Genomic DNA, 17,695 nt, shown 5'->3' with positions numbered 1-17,695 from the left:
ACTTGCGCGCTGGATCGTAGGCGACTGGGTGAGAATAGAGGTTTTGCCATCGTCCGCGTAGCCTTGGATCACGAGTCGAGATTTCTCGTATGGGGTGTCTGTTGTCTTGTCCTTCACCTCATTGACGATTCGTGACTTGAAGATCCTCACGCCCTTGTGGCGTACAGGGTCGAAGACGATGAACACGAAGACCCCTCTGTCGATGAGGGCCTTCACCTCCTTCTTCGTGGACTCCTCGAATGGAGCTCCAGGAGTCGTGATGATTCCCTTGTCTCGAAGCTCGATGGCAAGCTCCCGATCGGCTTCTTCCTTCGTGGACATGAAGATCATGACGACGTCGGTCTCTTGGATTAGGACCACCCCGTTGGAAGGCGTCTTGCGCGGTCGGCCCCTCGTTCGTCTGGGTGAAGGCGGCGCAGGCAACGAAGGAGCAGGATTCGCGACAACAATGGTATCTTGCATGGTGTCGTTCCTGTTGGCGACAGGCGCCTCGTTCGTGATCGCATCGCCGCGATCGTCAGGGACCGTGATGGCATCGTCTGGATCGGGGTGGTATGGTTTCACCACCGTCGATCGGAATACTCTCGCGCCGTTGGCATCAACGGTGCAGTTCTCGCCATCGACTGCGAGGAGGCGATAAGGACCGGACCATCCCCCTTTTTCACGCCACACGCGTACGAGGGATCCGATCTCTGCCACCTTCAGCGCCGAGGTGTCTGGTCCGTTGCGAGCGGCCAACGCGTCATTGACCTTCCTGGTCGCGTGAAGCTTCTTGATGGCTTCGCTCGCTTTCCTGACGGCGGCAGCACGTTGGACGATGTCTGGCGATGGGGGCGAGTCATGAGTGAGTCGCGGGTAGGCGCCGAAGACCAGCAGGGTCGGGACCACGCCGTCCGGGCCTGCAGTATCATTGATGGCCTTAAGCGCAGACTGAAGGATTGACTCCTTCGCCATCTCCGGGCAGTCACGTCGAATGACGTTATACGCCCTGCGCAGCATCGCGTGGTATCTCTCCACCTTGCCGATGCTGTGATGTGCCTCGACGGGAATGATCTTTAGGCCGCAGGCCATTGCTTCAGCTTCCTGGCGGAACTCGGTGGCCACGAAGTTACGGCCTGCGTCGGCGACGATCCAATCCGGAGGCCCTTGGTAGGTGTCGATCCATGCCGCTCGAAGAGCTTCCCACGCGGACTTCGCCGTCATGTCAGGTAGGAAGCGTCCGGCATTGAACGCAGTGGCCAGGTCGACGATGTGAAGGACGGGGACATTGCCGTCAAGGTATACGACGTCCACGAAGATCTCGTGGTTGAAGGCACAGTCGTCATGAATGGTGAATCTGAAGCGCTGAGGCGCGCTGCCGTTCATCTGGCATTGATGGCATACCTTCGTGAGGTGCTCGATCGCAGTCATTTCGACCTTGTGACCAGCCTCGTGAAGGACTTTATGGAGTCGTTGGACCGAAGGATGACCGAAGCGACGATGTAGTCGACGAAGCTCAGTGTCCGTCAGGTGACAATTCGCGATAGGATGCTCAGGAGGTCCCAAAAGCATCCATGGATGTCCCCACTTGCGGATCACAGGTACTGAGAGCTTCCCTTGGCGCATGACGTTGGCCAGGTTGTCGAATTGAATGTGAAGGCGATCCATATCGTGAAGGCACAGGAGAAACGGGGTATCCGCGGGTACGACGTGGAAGTCGATCGGGCCGAAGGAGGTACGGACCGTGACTGTCCCGATCGAAAGGACGGGATCACCACTGCCGAATCGGATCTTCGCTTCTCCGACTTGTGACGTATCGATCGTCACGTCACGATGTGTGCGTTGAAGGGCTGTCACTTGGTGTTGACCTGCTGTGGAGAAGTTGGCGGCGCCGGTATCCGGAAGGATGCCCTGGAATACCTCCGATGAGTATCGGTCGAGTGTGAAGGTCGTTGCCTCGCCCTTCGGCTTCTCACGGTATTCGTCGGTCTTCGTCAGTCGATGACGAACGGACCGATCGGCAAGGTATGATGTAAGGGCTCCTCCGTCGAAGCTCTTTTCGCCGAAGAAGGCCGTGCTGACCATGAAGGTATTGTCATAGCCGCCCTCTTCGAGGTCCGACTCGTCGCCGAGGCTGGCAGCAGGGGTAACCTCAAGGTGGTGACGGATATCTTCGTCACTGGAGCTGTTGTAGTCACACCCTTCGTAGCTGGCGAGGAAGGACGTGTATGTCTTTTTCGACGGTTCCTTCACGTGTTTGTTGCTCTTGAACTTCGCGTAGGCTTCACGTCGTTCGTCTGCAGTGTGACGCGTGGAGTAACATCCATGCTGGCGACAGACGTAACACTTCTTGTCGGTCGGAGGACCTCTGTCACGACTGTTGTCCGAAGACGTGTTGCCTTGTGAAGGTGCTCTTCTTCCGAAGCGGTTATCTCTGCCGGAGCCGCGGTATTGTCGATCCGTGACGTATTGGTTGTTCCCTCCAGATGGGTACTGTCGATGAGGGACAACACGCATTGCGGTCGCGATCGATGACCGAAGCTGTGAGCAGACTCCTTCGAGTGTAGGGGCTGGGTTATAAAGACAGAGATTGCACTCCTCGATCCCAGCGCAGGCATTGAGGAGCTGCATCTTCATGGCCTCCTCATTCTGCATGCTGTCGGGGAGTGCCCTCTGGATGACTTCAAGTCGCTCGATGAGGATCTCCAGGACCTCCGTCTTCGACTTGTCTGGGTTCCTCTCGCTGACGTTGACGAAGGTGGTATCTCGCCATTCGGAGATATATGACTGCTTCATCTGGGGTGTCTCGAAGTGGTTACGGACCATGTTCGTCATGACAGTGAAATCCTTGACACCGGGCTTGCAGATGCGTCGATAATAGAAATCGGCAGCCTTGTCGCGAAGCATTAACGAGAAGGCGAGGGCGTAGTGTTGCGGCTTGATATCAACCTTCGAGCAGGCATCAAGAAAGACGGCAACCTTCATGTCAAAGACATCATACATCTCCCCACCGTACTTCATCTTGTCTGTATTCAAGATGCGTGCGAGATCCCCCAACTGTCTCGACTGTATACGGTCCTCTTCGTTGCTGCGGAGATGAGTGAAGCCCGTCGGCGGAGGCAGTGGCGGGCGCGGGGAGTTTCTTCGGTGTTGAGTGTCGCCTCGGGCGAGGGGACCGCCGTGGTCATCTTCGTCGCCGCTGAGGATGTACTCGTCATCATTGGGGTCCATGAATGAGAATCTTGCTGACCGTCGAGGTCGAGTATCTACGTTGGGGTGTTTCGTGAATGAGATTGGAGATGTCTCACGCCCTGATGGGACTGGTGCTGGACGTCGCAGTCGATCGGCGGTGTCGCCAAGCAACTCTTCCATGGCCTTTGCGTTGTCAATGGCCTCCTGCCGGTGTTCTCGGACTCGAGCCATGGTGTCTCGGCGATCCTCTTGTGACTGCGGCACTTTTGCGAAGATAACGTCGGCTCCTGTGATGTCGCGGAAGAAGTCGTCATCTTGGATGGCGATCCTGAACTTCGAGGCGTCTCTGGCCACCTCCTCTACTTCCTCGCGTGACCACTCGTGATAACCTTGGTGTTCGAGACATTCGGAGAGGTTGGTGGCAATGCTCTCTCGGTTCTTGGCCACGTATACCCCTCGCTCGCGGAGGGTATCTCTCAGGATCTCCCTCATGACATTCCCGGCAGCGCTGAACACATCGACGGTCCATCCGTTGAAGTCTCTGACGAAGTGACGCCAGAGGTCTCGGCTGATCAACTTGTCATGATCCCACTGGGCGATAGCGTAGGCGATGTATGAGCCTATTTTCTTCGGCTCTGACTGGCCTGTGAAGACCTCGTCGACGTCGCCCCACGTCGCGTGGTCGATGAAGCGTGTGAAGGCTGAAGGGATTGGAAGGAGATTGGGGGTTGTCGATCCCATCGCAACCAGCGGTTGTTTTTGTGAAGGGTCTGATGGGTTGACCATTGTGATGAAAGATTAGACGGGTGACGAAGGGATGAAGGATAGGGTGAAAGATGTGATGGTGATGATGATCTTCGCGAGAGTCTGGTTACGTTGTTGTTGTTGTTTTTTTTTTTTTTTTTTTTTTTTTTTTTTTTTTTTTCGCGTCTCGAAGACCGTGATCCTCCAGCTCGACCTCGTACTTGCGTTTGAGCGTCTCGTTGTCGGCGTCAAGCCCTGCGAGTCGGGTAAAGAGGAAAAGAGAAAGAGGGTAATGGAGGACGCGAAGGGCGCGTTATATAGGTTTTGTGATGATCGTGACGGTCCGCCGGCCCATACGATAATGGTCGTAATGGTCCGCGTGACGAGTTTTCGGGTGAGATGAAGGGGAAAAATTCGTATTGTGAAATGCCTGTCGAGCGAAGGCCTGAGCTTCGCAAGGTCGACTGGCAGCGTGATCTGACGCACTTGAAGGTATCGCCAACGGTCGACTGAACGGCGGAAGGCGAGTCTCTTCAAGGCAACCTCAACGGTCGACTGAACGACGGATAAGGTTGTTGTAGCAATCTCGGGGGCTCTCGATGGGCCGCCGAAATTCTCTTCTTTCTAGCCTAGCTTCTCTGTGGTTATGATCAACCACTGATCAGTGTTGGCACAAGGCGGATCGATATATCGATGATTTGGTGATAACCTCACTTTTGGATTGGTGACTGGCTATCAAGGAAGGAGGGATAACCAACAAGGGTGCCCTGCAATGGGCCGGTGAAGTGGGTGGCCCATAGTGGGGCACCCTTCCCTTAACCCCGAAATCCTCCCTTAACGCCGATCTGCCGATTCGGCAGCACCGATTCCTGCAAACCAACAGATATACATAATAAGAAGTGACAGTAATTGGAAATCCAAAAGCACTAAGAAGTGTATATGCAGCACGCCCCGAACTCAATCACTGTGAATCCAAGAGGTATTTCGTCTCAGCCCTACTTTCCCTTTGGTTTGGGAAACCCATCTCTCCGCATTACTCAAAGCGCCCGAGGGAGAGCCCCTGTTTGCGAGGAGGAAAGAAAGGATGTCAGCTGGACTGAATTCCAACTCGGGTACCACGCCTACAAACTCAATCGCCAACCGCTGAACTTCCTGGTTGTTCTTGGCTCGCTGCTCCACATCAGGCAGCTCCTCTTCTGACTGTTCAAATACAGTACGGAACAGCTTTGAGATCACATCGGAATCGGCAAGTTGGAACTCGATTTTCTTGTCGACGCGGCCAGGTCGTATCAGAGCATCATCTAGATGCTCTATGTGGTTTGTCGTCATGATGAGAACACGCCCCTCCTGCGAAGCCACGCCGTCGAGGACATTTAAGAGTCCAGACAACGAAAGAGTCCCGGGCGTCTTGGATGAACCTCTTGATGCCTCTGATCGAGAGTCGGACTCATCAGTGTCGGCCTCCCGGGATCGTGTCGTTCCGACTGCGTCGACGTCTTCAAGTAAGACGACACAACGCTGAGGAAGCTCGGTGAACAAGGCACTAAGTTGCACGTCGTTGATGCCGGCAAGACTAAGTACGTAGATGTCCAGCCCCAAACAGCCGGCGATGGACATACTGAGGCTCGACTTTCCAGTTCCAGGGCAACCATATAAGAGGTACCCTCGCCGGTAGGGTATTCCTCGGTTAGCGTACCAGACTTGCGCTTTCGGGTCGAGGAATGAGCGAATGTCCGCAAGAAGCATCTCCTTCAGCTCCTCGTTCATGACCACGGTATCGATCGGTCTGATGTCTCGAGTAATGGTCCTTTTCCAGCCGTTATTGCGATGCTCGAAGATGGAAGTTTTGTCCTCGGAAAGTCTCAAGTATTGGAGTCGACATTCGTCCATAAGCTGACGAAGGATCTTTGAAGAACGGCCGATACAGGAGACCGTCATCGTCTTGCGCGGGAACAAGGCGGATTCGTTTTCCGTGTACTTCAAAGTGAGAAGACACCCCTTGTACCAGAAAGACAGTCGTTCTCCCCAAGGTGTGAAACGAAGGGGTTTCTTAGCCGCGATGTCGGATTTGAAATGGGCGAGGGCTTTTCCTCTCCTGCTATCAACACTAGCAAGCGAGGAAGGGGCGTCTTTGGCGAACGCCTGGGCAGAGACCCATGATTCAAGCATGTTGTGCGCCTCATCTGGATCGTGAACTTCTATTCTCGAAGCTTGGAGATGTTAGAACCACACCACATGACTTAGAGGGGTTGCTGACTGAAGTAAGTGGACACGAAGCCTCCCACGTTTCGGCATATGTACCTGCCACAGACTACCAGCATCCCGCAGATGCATAAAAAGCCAGCATAGCTGTCCAGATTTCCATTGAGAAGCTGATGTAGCACCGCCGTGACGCCGGTGAAGCCGGGGAAGAAGATGTCTAAAATGGATACTTGGGGAGAACTAGGATGATCCATGATGAAGATGGAAAGAATGGCCTGTGAACTATTTCTGACAGTGACCAAAGCTGCCAGTTGTGATGATTTGAATTCGATTTATCGACTGATTTCGGACATTCACACAGCAGAGACACAGGCCGGGCATGTTTAGAAAGGTAAAGCTTGTGGAAGGAGGGGGCACAACATAAGTTTTATAGGCTTTATGGCTACCCATCATTGATGCAGAGGCCACGGATGGAAGCCATACTGCCAACTGCTCGCAACTCTTCCCTCTCCCCACAGCTAGGCTTTGCAGCTTTTGGCGATATCCCTTGTCCCTAACCCCCCCGCTCTCCACCCCACTGTGTAAGCGTGCAATGCAATCTGCGCTGCCTGCCAATGCAAGCAAGACGGGGCCAAACCCAAGTGCCTCGAAGCCTGCACCGTGCACCATGCACCAAAGTGCCTCAAAGTGTGCACCATGCGCCAAAGTGCCTCAAAGCGTGCACCATACACCAAATTGCCTCACGCACCTTGCACTCGAGTGCTGGAGAAAGTCCCGTACCTGAACATTTGCATTTGAGCTTAGTTCTGCTACCTGAGCCATAAGTTTCATCAGCTTGAAGGATATCATATTGGCCCCAACGGCGGGAGTATTATACACAATAAAACAGTCTGCTCGGAGATGGCTGATCTGCAGCCCTTCCGGCTAGCTTGGATTGGTACATGTTGCATAACGGATCCTCATATGTGTGGTTTATACCAACACCGTTTGAATTGAGGTAGGTCCGGCCCTATAATTACGACATACACAATCTCCTGATAATTCACATCTGCTGCCTCTTGTAAGATCTTTGGCGCGTTTCGTTCTTTTCACCATTACTTTGGGGGTTTGGTGATGAGGTCGAACTCGGTACGGTAGTTTCCGGGATGGTCTGCTGACCTTTGCACCTCGTGCAAATCCAGCCTTCAGGAGTTACACCTTCCGTACAGTACTGGCATCCAGGCATGACGACGTTTTGTGGAAAATTTGCTTGAAACTGCTGTGGTGTTAGTGCTGTACACAGAACAATATGATAAGACTCACCGTAAGGGCAAGAAACCTGGTTGAAGAGGGGCAGCAAGTCTCCAAATTAGACAACTGCGTCAGTGGGCTGACTCAAATATATAGCATACGAGGTGGCGAACTCATACTTGCATGTGACTCCAGTTAAGCTCGGATAATTGCATTGAGTAGACCCAGGTGTTCGGAACAACCTTTTCGCGGGAACCGTTGGGCTACCATGCGTCATGGCCATCAGCCCGATCTCCAAATTATCTCTAAACATCGTATTGCGCAAACAGTTTCCGAAGCACCCCTATCCTTCATATAGCGTCCGCGACAAACTATCACAGCAATGACAACAAAAAAACCCGATATTGAACCATTTGAGCTCTTCAAGGAATGTGGAGTTTTCTGCTTAGAAGACGAAAACATCGGGAAGTTGGTCCAAGAAGTGGATGACCTTGGTCTCTCCACCAATCTCGAGAGCTGGAAATTTTTCAAAGACACGGTTCATGGAAACTCTGTAAGTAGATAGGCACCAGTAGTCATTCATATCTAACTTTCCCTAGACAATACGACAGATACTTGAAGGGTTTCTCGAGCCGCCCAACCCGCACAGTTGTCATACCTTTGGTCCGGAACCCCGTCAGGTCTTCTGCTTCTGGCCACAACCGAATCAATCACATCGCCTGGTCCTTTCAATGTGGAGTGCGGGCACGAAATTGGAATTACATGAGGGATCACACAAAGGTCCTCTGAAAGCCGTTCTAGCCTCAAACGGTCTGTTCGAAGTACCCGGCGCGTCCTTGGAGAAGCATAGCATTAAAGCCGTACCGCGTGATTTGGAAAAGGGTGGCATGTAAGTGTGATATGTCCCATACTTCTGTCGGTCTCATAACCTGGAGCAGCTTGATCTCGGATGTACGATTCGCTTTCGAGAGGAAAGCCGGCTTCACGATTGCATACAGGATGGAAAGTGTAACCCCCAATCAAGACGGCATACCCAAAGTTGGATAGTATTACAAGCAATCGAACGATAGCTCATACTGCGTCTCCGCCGGCGCCATCGACGCGTCGAGAAACTGTTGGCCCGACATCGATTCAAGGCCAGAGCGCGGACCGTGGCGTGATGGTAACGACGTTGACTCTGCGCCTAAAGAGACCGTGGACCATAAGGGCATAGGGAATTCCGGTAATTGACTCTGCCAACTGATTCCAAATGGCAAGAAAAGGGGTGGATGAAGTTGTGGGGAGCGGGACAACTGCGAATCAACGGCGGGGACGAAAGCCGAGTCATCGGGGTCAAACGCGATGTCGCTGGTTTGTCGAGAGGGGCCATGGTTTCCTTCTTCCACAAGTCCTTCGATGTCTGATGATAGTATAGGCTGCCCACATCGGGTGTCATCCCCATTTCCAATATCTAAAACCATGCTTGGTCGCCGCTTGATCTGGCTTGCTGTCTTAGCCACACAATTTGTGTTGTTTTTCTTAGCGTATAGATCCCGCTTGGCCTCGGTGCGCAACACGTTGCATCTCCTTTTCGTGTATGTCCGCTGATTGGGAAGTCCGCCCTTTACGCACTTATGCGTTATGTACTTGCGTGCACTAGTGAAGGTGTTCGAACAGAACTGGCAGAATTCCTTGCATCGATAATCTAGTCACGATGAGTAAGTTGCTGACCAAGACGTAGTAATTGAGTCTTTACGAATTGTGTAGTGCCGTTCGAGATCTTGCTTCCTTGCGAAAATAGCTTCGCATTCCGGACAGGCGAATGCCTTCTGGGGGTCCGATGGGTTACTCTCGTCGGTTGCTCCTCGATGCTGAGGGGATTCTGCTTCATCTGCCGTCTGTATCATCGGCAACGGAGGCAAGGTATCAATGTCGGATTCGAGATTATTCGTGTTGACAATCGGGAGCAGGGGAGCGCGGGTGTCTGACGACTTGATAGTGTCGAGCTCTGTGCTTTGGTGGGCAAAGAGTTCATGCAACTTCGCAAGCAGTGTCGCAATTTCGGTCTAAATTGAATGATTAGAAAGTCCAAGCTGCCGATTCCAATTCTTACCTGGTAGTGCCAGATATGCTGTTGAAGCTGCTGCTGCGTTGGAAACGGCAACGAACAGACATGGCATTGGATTGAATCCATAATTGAAAATTGGGATGTAGGCAAAGGGGGAAGTTTGCCGGAGTCAAGAGATTGGCTGGACTTCCCCTCACCTGCAGCGATATCTTTCGGAGATAAGATCTCACGTGATATATGGATATTCAACACCGGCGAACCCCAGAATGAGATTTTGTCACTTGAAGCTCTCGTATTAAAACACACTGTGTACAGCCTGGTGCAGCACACAGATCAATACATCGACAAGATCCCTGCGCACTCATCCCGCAGGTTCTGAGGTTCTCCGGAATGATCGCTAAAGGATAGGTACGATCCGCCCACAGTCATATTACCCTCGTCATCCAAGCATCCTATCAACACGAGGCTTCAAAGAACCACTTCAAGGACAGGGGTCCACGGACCTTGTCAGCCAGCGAGGGGGTCCCTGATCAGCGTCTCCAATTGTCGATTGGGTAAGCGGTCATGTTTCTATCCTACGGGACGAAGCCATAGGGATTTTGTCAGTCGGAGATGCCTCATTCTCAGGCGAGGAGTTGTGATCGCGATCGCTCTCGTTCCGTAGGTCCATTGTCTCTTCTACGAGCGAGTCGTAACTGTAGACACAAACTTATCTATCGCGGGTACTGAACAGCAGCAATAGCGTTGGTGTTGTACACACACATAGCTAAAAAAGGCTGCAGTGGAAGTGGGCTGGAGGAGTCAAGGGTGTCTGTATGCGTGGTTGCCTCGAGGTACCCACTTCAAGTGCACGAGTCCATGAATCTTGCCAAGCACCTGGCCAAGCACCTCAGGTGCACAAAAGTGTGCACCTTGAAGGATCTCGTACCTCCTGGGCGCGGGCTTGTGCACCTGGCAAGGGCATGAAAATGTGCACCGGCAAATCAGGCAAATTCCGCTTGCATTCGTCGTGATAAAGTAGATGGTGTTGATGCTAAGTCAGTCAGGGTTCTGTATTTGGACCGGCCACAATCTATCAACAGGTCTATAAAGTTTATGTGTCCTCTCACATCCGAAGTCGTATGTGTCGAGAGCAAAGGTTCCGCAGAGACTCCTTGTTTTGCCTTTCGCTATCCATCTTTACAACTTCTCTTTGCAATGGACTCACCTGCCCTCCTGCTCTACAGGACTGCCCGAGTGGCCGTACGACAACCTCATGAAGCTCTTGTGACGACGGAAGGCGAAGAACCGGAAGTTCTGTATATCACCCAGGACGGCATAATAGGTGGAACCGGTCAGGTTTCTGTGTATCTGATGCAGCCGAAAATGACTAGTGTTCGGGCAGAAATCATTCGCCGTTCTGCCCATCCCGTATGTAACTATATTTGGAAGGTCAAAACTGATTGTTGGAAATTGTAAGAGCGCCCTCTTAACTCTGAGTGTCGACCTAATGAGAAACAGACAAGTGAAATTCACGTCTCCGTGGCAGGCCTTTGCTCAGCTGGCTTGGTTCCCGTCTCCTGAAGGATCTCGGTGTACAGCAGCTGCCTCCTTTTCTCGTTCTCCCGGCGAGGTGGTCGTGCGGATGGGTCCGTCTGGCCGGGCGGTCGGCAAAGCTACTCAAACTCTTATCGCCAGCTACGGCTCGCCCACCACCTATTCAATCGATATCAATCATATCACGAAAGACGATTTGATCGTCATTTTCCAACCAGACGATCCGACTTTGGCTCCTGTGCTTTCTCAGGCATGCACGAGATCACCCGTCGAATGGAAGACAGAAGCAGTCCAGCCAGCTCCCGATTATAGCAACGACACTTTCAGCATGTCAAGTCAAATCGATACAGTCTATACAACTGAAGCGGAATGCCAAATGGACCTCTGCTTCCCACTTCGGAGAAGCGGCGTCTCGCTTTTTGAACTGCAAGCTGGCCAGCAAAGCTGCGTTTCAGGCCAATACCAATCGCCATATACAGATGAATCCAGTCCGGCCTCGGAATCAACACTCGACATACGCGCAGATGATGGACTCAGTGCACGGTTTGCCACAATGTATAAGGGTGGAACTCAACAGGAAGATAATGATGATCAATGTATTGTCGTCAAACTTCTGCCGTGAGTCGATGAAGGGGGTTAGTTAGTGGCTGGCAAATAACGCCTATTGGTAGATCTGGTGATAAATGAGACGTTTGAAATGGCAATTATTGAGTTGTCTGTCGTATCTTATTTGATAAAAATTGTGCTTGGATGTTGTCGCGGGCAGACGCGTAGCGATAGGTATTGGGGTTGCGATTGTATTGGTAGGAGTCTAGGAAAGGGATTCTAATGAGTGGATGAGTAATATACTCCATGGAAAGCCCTTCCTGCGAGCATACGTCTCTCCGATGGCCGCGGCCGGGCATATCCCCTGCCAAAAGTGTTCAAGGAGGATGCTACATACCAACCTCATTCCCGGCGTATCGACTAGGCACCCGCGACTTTCGCTGATATATCGTTTCGAACTCCTAATCTCATTAGATTAGGCTATAACTACTAGGATACTCTTACCTTAACAGAAGCAAAGAATCTTGTAACCGCTTTGTCGCCTCCGAGCTCATCTACTCTACCACTCTTCACCCGGGCTGCAACCAGTCTTGCCACTACCTGAACGTATGTAGGTACGCTACGGGCCATGTCTTCGTTGGTGATCTTTGGATTTTGCACCTGGGCGATGACAACTTGTAGCCACCGTTCAATGTTGGACCATTGGAGGATGTGACCTCCGAGGGCTAAGGTTTGCTCTCCACGTACCCGGAAGACAAAGTGGATTGTGCCTGAATTAAAGAAGACCGTCTGGCCGGGCCTGAGAATGACATATCGCCACCGGCCACCGGTGTAACCTTGAGGGTTAACCATCCAGTCAGTCTGTTCTTGAACGGTCGGGCGTGACATCCAACCGAAGCCGAAGTGTCCTTCTTGGGAGGTGATCCACGTTGCAAGACCATGGCTGTCAATGTGTGGTGCTGTGTTGTGGCCCCCTTCTGATAAAAGCGCCCATTCAAGAACGTCTCTCCACTCATTCCATTGTTCCCCTGACGCAACTGCCCTCTCCGCACGACTCCCAGTGAGCACCATGTCTCGAACGCGAGGGAGCAGTTGGCAGTTTTCCCCAGTCAAGAAGGTAGGCAAAATGGAGGGAGGGAGCGGACTGCGCAGGTCCAGAATGTTCCAAGGGTCATTGGTTTCTAGCTTCTTTAGAAACCGGTTTCTGACCTGACTGAGTTTCTGGCTTTCAAATGAACTGAGTGAGGAGCTGCGAGAGGGGACCTGCACTGAGACAGATCGGTCAAAATCTTCCATACGGCGGAACAGCTCCTCAATTGGACGGTCTCTACCATTCCATCGAAATTGCTGCTGGCTTTCTGTAAAAATTGGAACGTCCGATGATCCCGACTCAACTCGGCTTGTCGCTTCGCATGCGGTACAGAAAAGGGCGTCAACCTCGCCACAACTCTCATCCGTTTGAGGTTGCTGGGCTTTTTGGAGGATGTTGTAGACTAGTTTGTCGGCTTCTTCGCCGTGGGTGTTGAGAAATGACTTGTTCCGCGCCAACCTCTCCTGCAACCCCGCGAGCACTTGTTTGCAGTAGGCCTCGTCGGCCATCTGATCGTGCAGTGGCCGGCGGTCCATGTCTCTTGGTCCGGTCCAGTGTGTGTGTAAGCCACCAAGTCGCGGTTTCTTAAAGAAAGGGATAGGATGGTTGATATCGGGGAGAGAGGCGGTGCGCCGTCGAGGGGGTGAGGTCTTTGAGGAATCAGAGGGATTGGCCAGTAGCGGCACGTTCCATTGATATCCCACAGATTTGCCCACCTGATAATCGTAAGCCATTACGGACTTGACGAAGAGCTGAAGATGTCGGTGACAAATATGATTGAGGTTGGACGAGTTTACCCTCACCAAGTCTGCCGAGAAGGCCAACGGGTTGTCAAGAGCTGCAAGTAACGTTGATGGCACCTCGGGCGGACAGCAACGTTGTGGTATCCTTGGGGTAGCAACCGATATAGCAGTGGCGTTCTTATCCGAGTTTGGTTTTCCACCGGACGGTTCTCGATAGGATGACTGTGTCCGTGGCCGGAGAGTTCTCTCCGCTTGGGTTTGTTTTTCCTGTGGAGCTGTTGCCTCTGGCGAATCACTGATATTTGCTTCAGCGCCGGCCAGTTGTTCAGCGGAGAATCCGCTAATCAACTCGCTCACAATGTCGCCTTCCGAGGCAGCTTCCGGCACGACTAACGAGTGAGTGTCGTTTTCGGCTGATGCAACGGCGAACTCCTTCCCAACCATGAGTCCAAACCTGTCGAAGCCAAACCCCTGGGGCAGGTCTGTATCTGCGAGCTTTTCGAATAGAAGGGAATGCTGGCCACGGCGGTTCTGTTTCACATAGGCCTGTTTGCATGTCCATGCTTTGAGAGTGACCAGATCCCTCTGCTCGATCGGATTAGCTACTAACTTGACGAGACGAGCTCCAACACGTTGGTGTCGTCCAAGCATCACCCGGTTCAATTTTATCGCAGCCTCGGCCCATTCGGGAACGGCTCGGGCTGCCGTGCGCAGAACCTTGCAGTACTTCTCTCCTTTAGAAGCCCAGTGGTAGTGCTGGACCTTGTCGAGTCCCCAGCAACGGCTCACCTCCGTCAGGGCCGACAGACACTTGTACTTGATCTCCATTCCTTCGTTCGCTACACCTACGAAGCGCTCCCATACTGAGATATCGTCCTCTCGGGAATTTGTTAGTCGGCTTGACGGCTTGTTTCTGTTCTTCCTCCAAGCATGATACTCAGCGCACTCGGCAAGCATAACCTGGTCGAATGCAGCGATCAGGAACTGCAGGCTTGAGTGTTGGCTGAGTAGATCATCTCGTGTCTGTAAGCATAGCCTATATCTTGTTGCTTCGTCCTGGCAGAGGCGAATCTCGTTGCGAAACCTGTCTATTTCCTTGGCCTGGCAGGCGTCGAGCAATAAGGCATCGTCGCTGACAGTGGTCGAGTCCAAAAGGGTTTCGAGCGGTTGCTCGGCGCTCGCCCGTCGTTGACGTAGTTTGGGTAACCCATGTCGTTTTCCTGCGAAAGAATCGTCCTCAGCAGTAATGGCCATTGCGGATGCTTGGTAGATGGGTAGATGGAGTAGGTGAACCACACTGGCGCCGCCGCTGTAAGATGCTTCGATGGCTGTTTGTGGCGACGGTGTGAAAGATAGAAGTTCCTTCATCATCTTCCTGCCTCAGGTGAGAATGAAAGACCCACAATGTCGGGTCGAAATGAGACTTGACAAGGTGGGTCTTTTATTCCTTTTTTTTATTAGCCAATCACGTCGTGGCCCCACGCGGATTGGCAAAAGATCCGGCATCTCCACGGCCCTCGTCGTGTACCCTGGATTGCACCACGCGAACCAGAGCGGACCCGAGCCGGATCACGGGCCTACCCTCGGTGCGGCGGCGCCAGATCTGCTCTGTAGGCCGTTGCCGCAGTAGGGACAAGACCATTGAGACTTTTCGTGAACGTAGCAGGGGCATAGTAGACTGCAAGCTTAGAGAAGTCCTGTGTGATGCATTGACATGTTGTTTGGTGCCAATGAAACTTTGCGTGAGACGCGTGAGAACAAGGTACGGAATGTAGTGGGGGAAAACCCAGCGGAGGTATTAATTATTGGTAAGTAGAGAAGCTTGTGGTAAAATGCCTAAGGCACACACACAATCGTGATGTTGAGCCTGAGGCTGATATGCGCTGTCTCCTTTGCGTAACAACAGTGACTTTGCATTTTAACCGAGCTGCGCTCGATTGTGCACAAGATATCAAAGCCAGTGTTCCTGCACACGGTGCATGTCCAACCCAAGCAAAAAGAAAAGACACGAATCATTGACGGCGAATTGCCGCTCTTCAAACCAACCTGGCGGTAACTGATGTTCTGTTGGCTGGTAAATGCAACGCGTTGGGACTGTCGAAACAAACTGCATCCAGGATTGGTTCGTACCGTCGGGGTTGGAGGTGCCCAGCATGATGATTGCAAGTGATTAGCCACTCTTCCTGCAGGAGGCCAACAGCTCCATACCCACTTGTAAGCTTGCTTTTGTGTGCCCGCAGCACAGACACATCAGCGGAAGCAGATGGGATGCAGTAACGCAGCAGACAAGAGTGAAAAGGGAGGAGGATAAAACCCCCGGGTCCTTTTGTGAATTTAACAGAGTCTTTCGCAGCAAGCCAGCCCGTTTCATATTTCGTCCGTCTTGCAAGTTACCACAGCCATGGCCGACGAGGTCTTCCACACAATCGACCCCAACGGAGACGTGTTGCTCATCCTCCGCAGCCCAAACGCGCCGTTTGCGGTTTGGAATGTAGACAAGGGAACCGAATCTCTTGCGTCAAAGCGGATGTAAGAATATTCTTCTTCTCCTGCAACGCTATCAAGATGCCCTAGGCAAAGTTAATCTGACTTCCTACAGAGGCTGGGAACAGGCTGTCTCGGAGTCCTTCGACCCTCCACCGCCGACGGATGATCTAGACGGATCGGATTTTGCAACCCACAGCATCTCGACGAAGAAAATGAAGAAGGGGAAGAAGATGAAGAAGAAACCAGGGGGCCGTGATTCGTCGCTCTGCATCACCATGGCATCGGGCTCGACCTCGACGGATGCCCTGTCCTGGTCCCAGAATGAGTCGCAGCAGCTATCAGAAGCTGAACCGCCCGGCCCGCCGCCCCCAGACCCGCCCGCAGACCCAGAGGAAGAGCCCGCAGAGTCAGGAAAAGAGACCGAGATCAAATATCTCGTCTCGTCGCGGCATCTTACGCTGGCATCAACCAAATTTGAAGCCGAGTTTAAAGGTCCTTGGATGGAAGGCTCCGTGAAAAACATCGACGGCCATTACCCCATCAACGCGTCGGACTGGGACCCTGATGCACTTCTAATATTGATGCGCGTCTTCCACGGGCAAACGAGAAGTGTTCCACGTCATATTGGTCTTGAGATGCTGGCAAAGATTGCTGTTCTTGTCGACTATTACGACTCTCCCGAGGTTGTTGAAGTTTTTGCAAACATTTGGATTGGTGCGCTCAAGAACAAGCTTCCCACCCAATACGGCCGAGACATGGTCCTGTGGCTCCTCATTTCACACGTTTTTCAACAAGACGACGTCTTCTCCCAAATGACCAAGATAGCGGTCATCCAAAGCACGGAGCCGTTGCCGACCTTGGAGCTTCCGATTCCGTCGATCGTAACTGGTGAGTTATTTTGTTCAGTGCACTCTCAACAGAAACAAACTAACCGCGAACAGACCTGATCGACTGGCAGAGACAAGAGGCAGTCGATTTCATATTCAAGACTCTTCAGACCCTCTTGGAGGCTTTCCGTAAGGGGTCGTCTGGATGCAGCTTTGAATGTTCCAGCATGCTCCTCGGGGCCTTAACCAAGGAAATGGATAGGCACAAGTTGTTGAATCCAGTCCCGAAGGAGCCATGCACAGGGTACTCTATTCTCGACACCGAGAAGATGGTGAATAGTTTCCACTGCCCTCATTGGAATCACCGCAGAGATTCCTACTATATGGATTATCCAGATAATTCGAATTCATGTAATCTCAAGATAATCATATCGGCTCGCTTGAGAACTCAACCCAATGAGGCCAAGGAAGGATTCAAACGCTCTGAGATCCAGACGCTGACCCAGAAACGAAGCCCCAAGACGGAAGACAAGAAGGAGAATGCTTAGGTCGGATATGGGCTGATACGCTTACCACTTGATTCTCAAGTATCTCTACGGCGGAATACCCATTGGGCTTGAGTGATCTTGATGGGTGGATAGAGATGATGGTGATCTTCCTTAGTATTCTTGCGAGGTAAGCCGGGCGACAGGATGTCCGAAGTACAGTCTGTTAAAGGCCAACGGAGTCTTCAGATGTAAAACATATTTCACTGGAAAGAGGTTGCAACAAGTCTTCCCATCAGGACTGATCTCTTGCAGGTACCACAAGAACCGATAACGGAGCCACTCGCTGCAAGCGAGAGAGGTCAGAGCGGAGTGCAGCTTGGCCGCCCCCGTTATCTGCGGATGGTGAAGGTAGTGATGCCAAGTCTACTGAACATGTGTGGCACCGTAGTTAGATACGTCTGCTTGTTTATGCTGCTGGTTATGTACATGCCAGACTATCAAAGGAGTCCTAGCACGAATTATCATGAGTTGCAACAAGTTGCGTGATTCCATTAAGCACCGGAGGGGTGCCGGCTGACTATTGG

The 17,695-nt window shown here is 52.2% G+C and overlaps 7 protein-coding genes across 7 annotated transcripts; 2 read left to right on the top strand and 5 right to left on the bottom strand.

Annotated features, from left to right (window-relative positions):
• Positions 1-1,574: 1,574 nt before the first annotated feature.
• CH63R_10606 (Glycosyl transferase) lies at positions 1,575-3,957 on the bottom strand (the record flags this gene model as incomplete). Its single annotated transcript, XM_018305580.1, has 2 exons — positions 1,575-1,583; positions 1,609-3,957. 2 exons carry the CDS (start codon positions 3,955-3,957, stop codon positions 1,575-1,577), a joined length of 2,358 nt encoding a protein of 785 aa, XP_018155004.1.
• Positions 3,958-4,948: 991 nt separating this feature from the next.
• Positions 4,949-6,084, bottom strand: CH63R_10605 (Mitochondrial chaperone bcs1; the record flags this gene model as incomplete). The annotated part of the gene is made up of 2 exons (XM_018305579.1): positions 4,949-4,975; positions 5,041-6,084. The coding sequence occupies 2 exons, from the start codon at positions 6,082-6,084 to the stop codon at positions 4,949-4,951; spliced, it is 1,071 nt and encodes a 356-aa protein (XP_018155003.1).
• Positions 6,085-8,396: 2,312 nt separating this feature from the next.
• CH63R_10604 (uncharacterized protein) lies at positions 8,397-9,520 on the bottom strand (the record flags this gene model as incomplete). Its single annotated transcript, XM_018305578.1, has 3 exons — positions 8,397-9,031; positions 9,083-9,392; positions 9,440-9,520. The coding sequence occupies 3 exons, from the start codon at positions 9,518-9,520 to the stop codon at positions 8,397-8,399; spliced, it is 1,026 nt and encodes a 341-aa protein (XP_018155002.1).
• Positions 9,521-10,591: 1,071 nt separating this feature from the next.
• On the top strand, positions 10,592-11,552 carry CH63R_10603 (uncharacterized protein; the record flags this gene model as incomplete). The annotated part of the gene is made up of 2 exons (XM_018305577.1): positions 10,592-10,848; positions 10,895-11,552. The coding sequence occupies 2 exons, from the start codon at positions 10,592-10,594 to the stop codon at positions 11,550-11,552; spliced, it is 915 nt and encodes a 304-aa protein (XP_018155001.1).
• Positions 11,553-11,634: 82 nt separating this feature from the next.
• On the bottom strand, positions 11,635-13,102 carry CH63R_10602 (uncharacterized protein; the record flags this gene model as incomplete). The annotated part of the gene is made up of 3 exons (XM_018305576.1): positions 11,635-11,840; positions 11,874-11,937; positions 11,981-13,102. 3 exons carry the CDS (start codon positions 13,100-13,102, stop codon positions 11,635-11,637), a joined length of 1,392 nt encoding a protein of 463 aa, XP_018155000.1.
• A 532-nt stretch (positions 13,103-13,634) lies between these two features.
• Positions 13,635-14,563, bottom strand: CH63R_10601 (uncharacterized protein; the record flags this gene model as incomplete). Its single annotated transcript, XM_018305575.1, is given in 2 exon segments — positions 13,635-13,649; positions 13,667-14,563. 2 exon segments carry the CDS (start codon positions 14,561-14,563, stop codon positions 13,635-13,637), a joined length of 912 nt encoding a protein of 303 aa, XP_018154999.1.
• Positions 14,564-15,710: 1,147 nt separating this feature from the next.
• On the top strand, positions 15,711-17,171 carry CH63R_10600 (Nuclear pore protein-like protein; the record flags this gene model as incomplete). The annotated part of the gene is made up of 4 exons (XM_018305574.1): positions 15,711-15,838; positions 15,909-16,684; positions 16,738-16,955; positions 17,118-17,171. The coding sequence occupies 4 exons, from the start codon at positions 15,711-15,713 to the stop codon at positions 17,169-17,171; spliced, it is 1,176 nt and encodes a 391-aa protein (XP_018154998.1).
• Positions 17,172-17,695: the final 524 nt, after the last annotated feature.

The sequence above is a fragment of the Colletotrichum higginsianum genome, assembly GCF_001672515.1.
Source record: "Colletotrichum higginsianum IMI 349063 chromosome 7 map unlocalized unitig_7, whole genome shotgun sequence".
NCBI lineage: Eukaryota > Fungi > Ascomycota > Sordariomycetes > Glomerellales > Glomerellaceae > Colletotrichum > Colletotrichum higginsianum.
The sequence above is the reverse complement of the archived record's forward strand: the minus strand, read 5'-3'. Positions and strand labels throughout refer to the sequence as shown.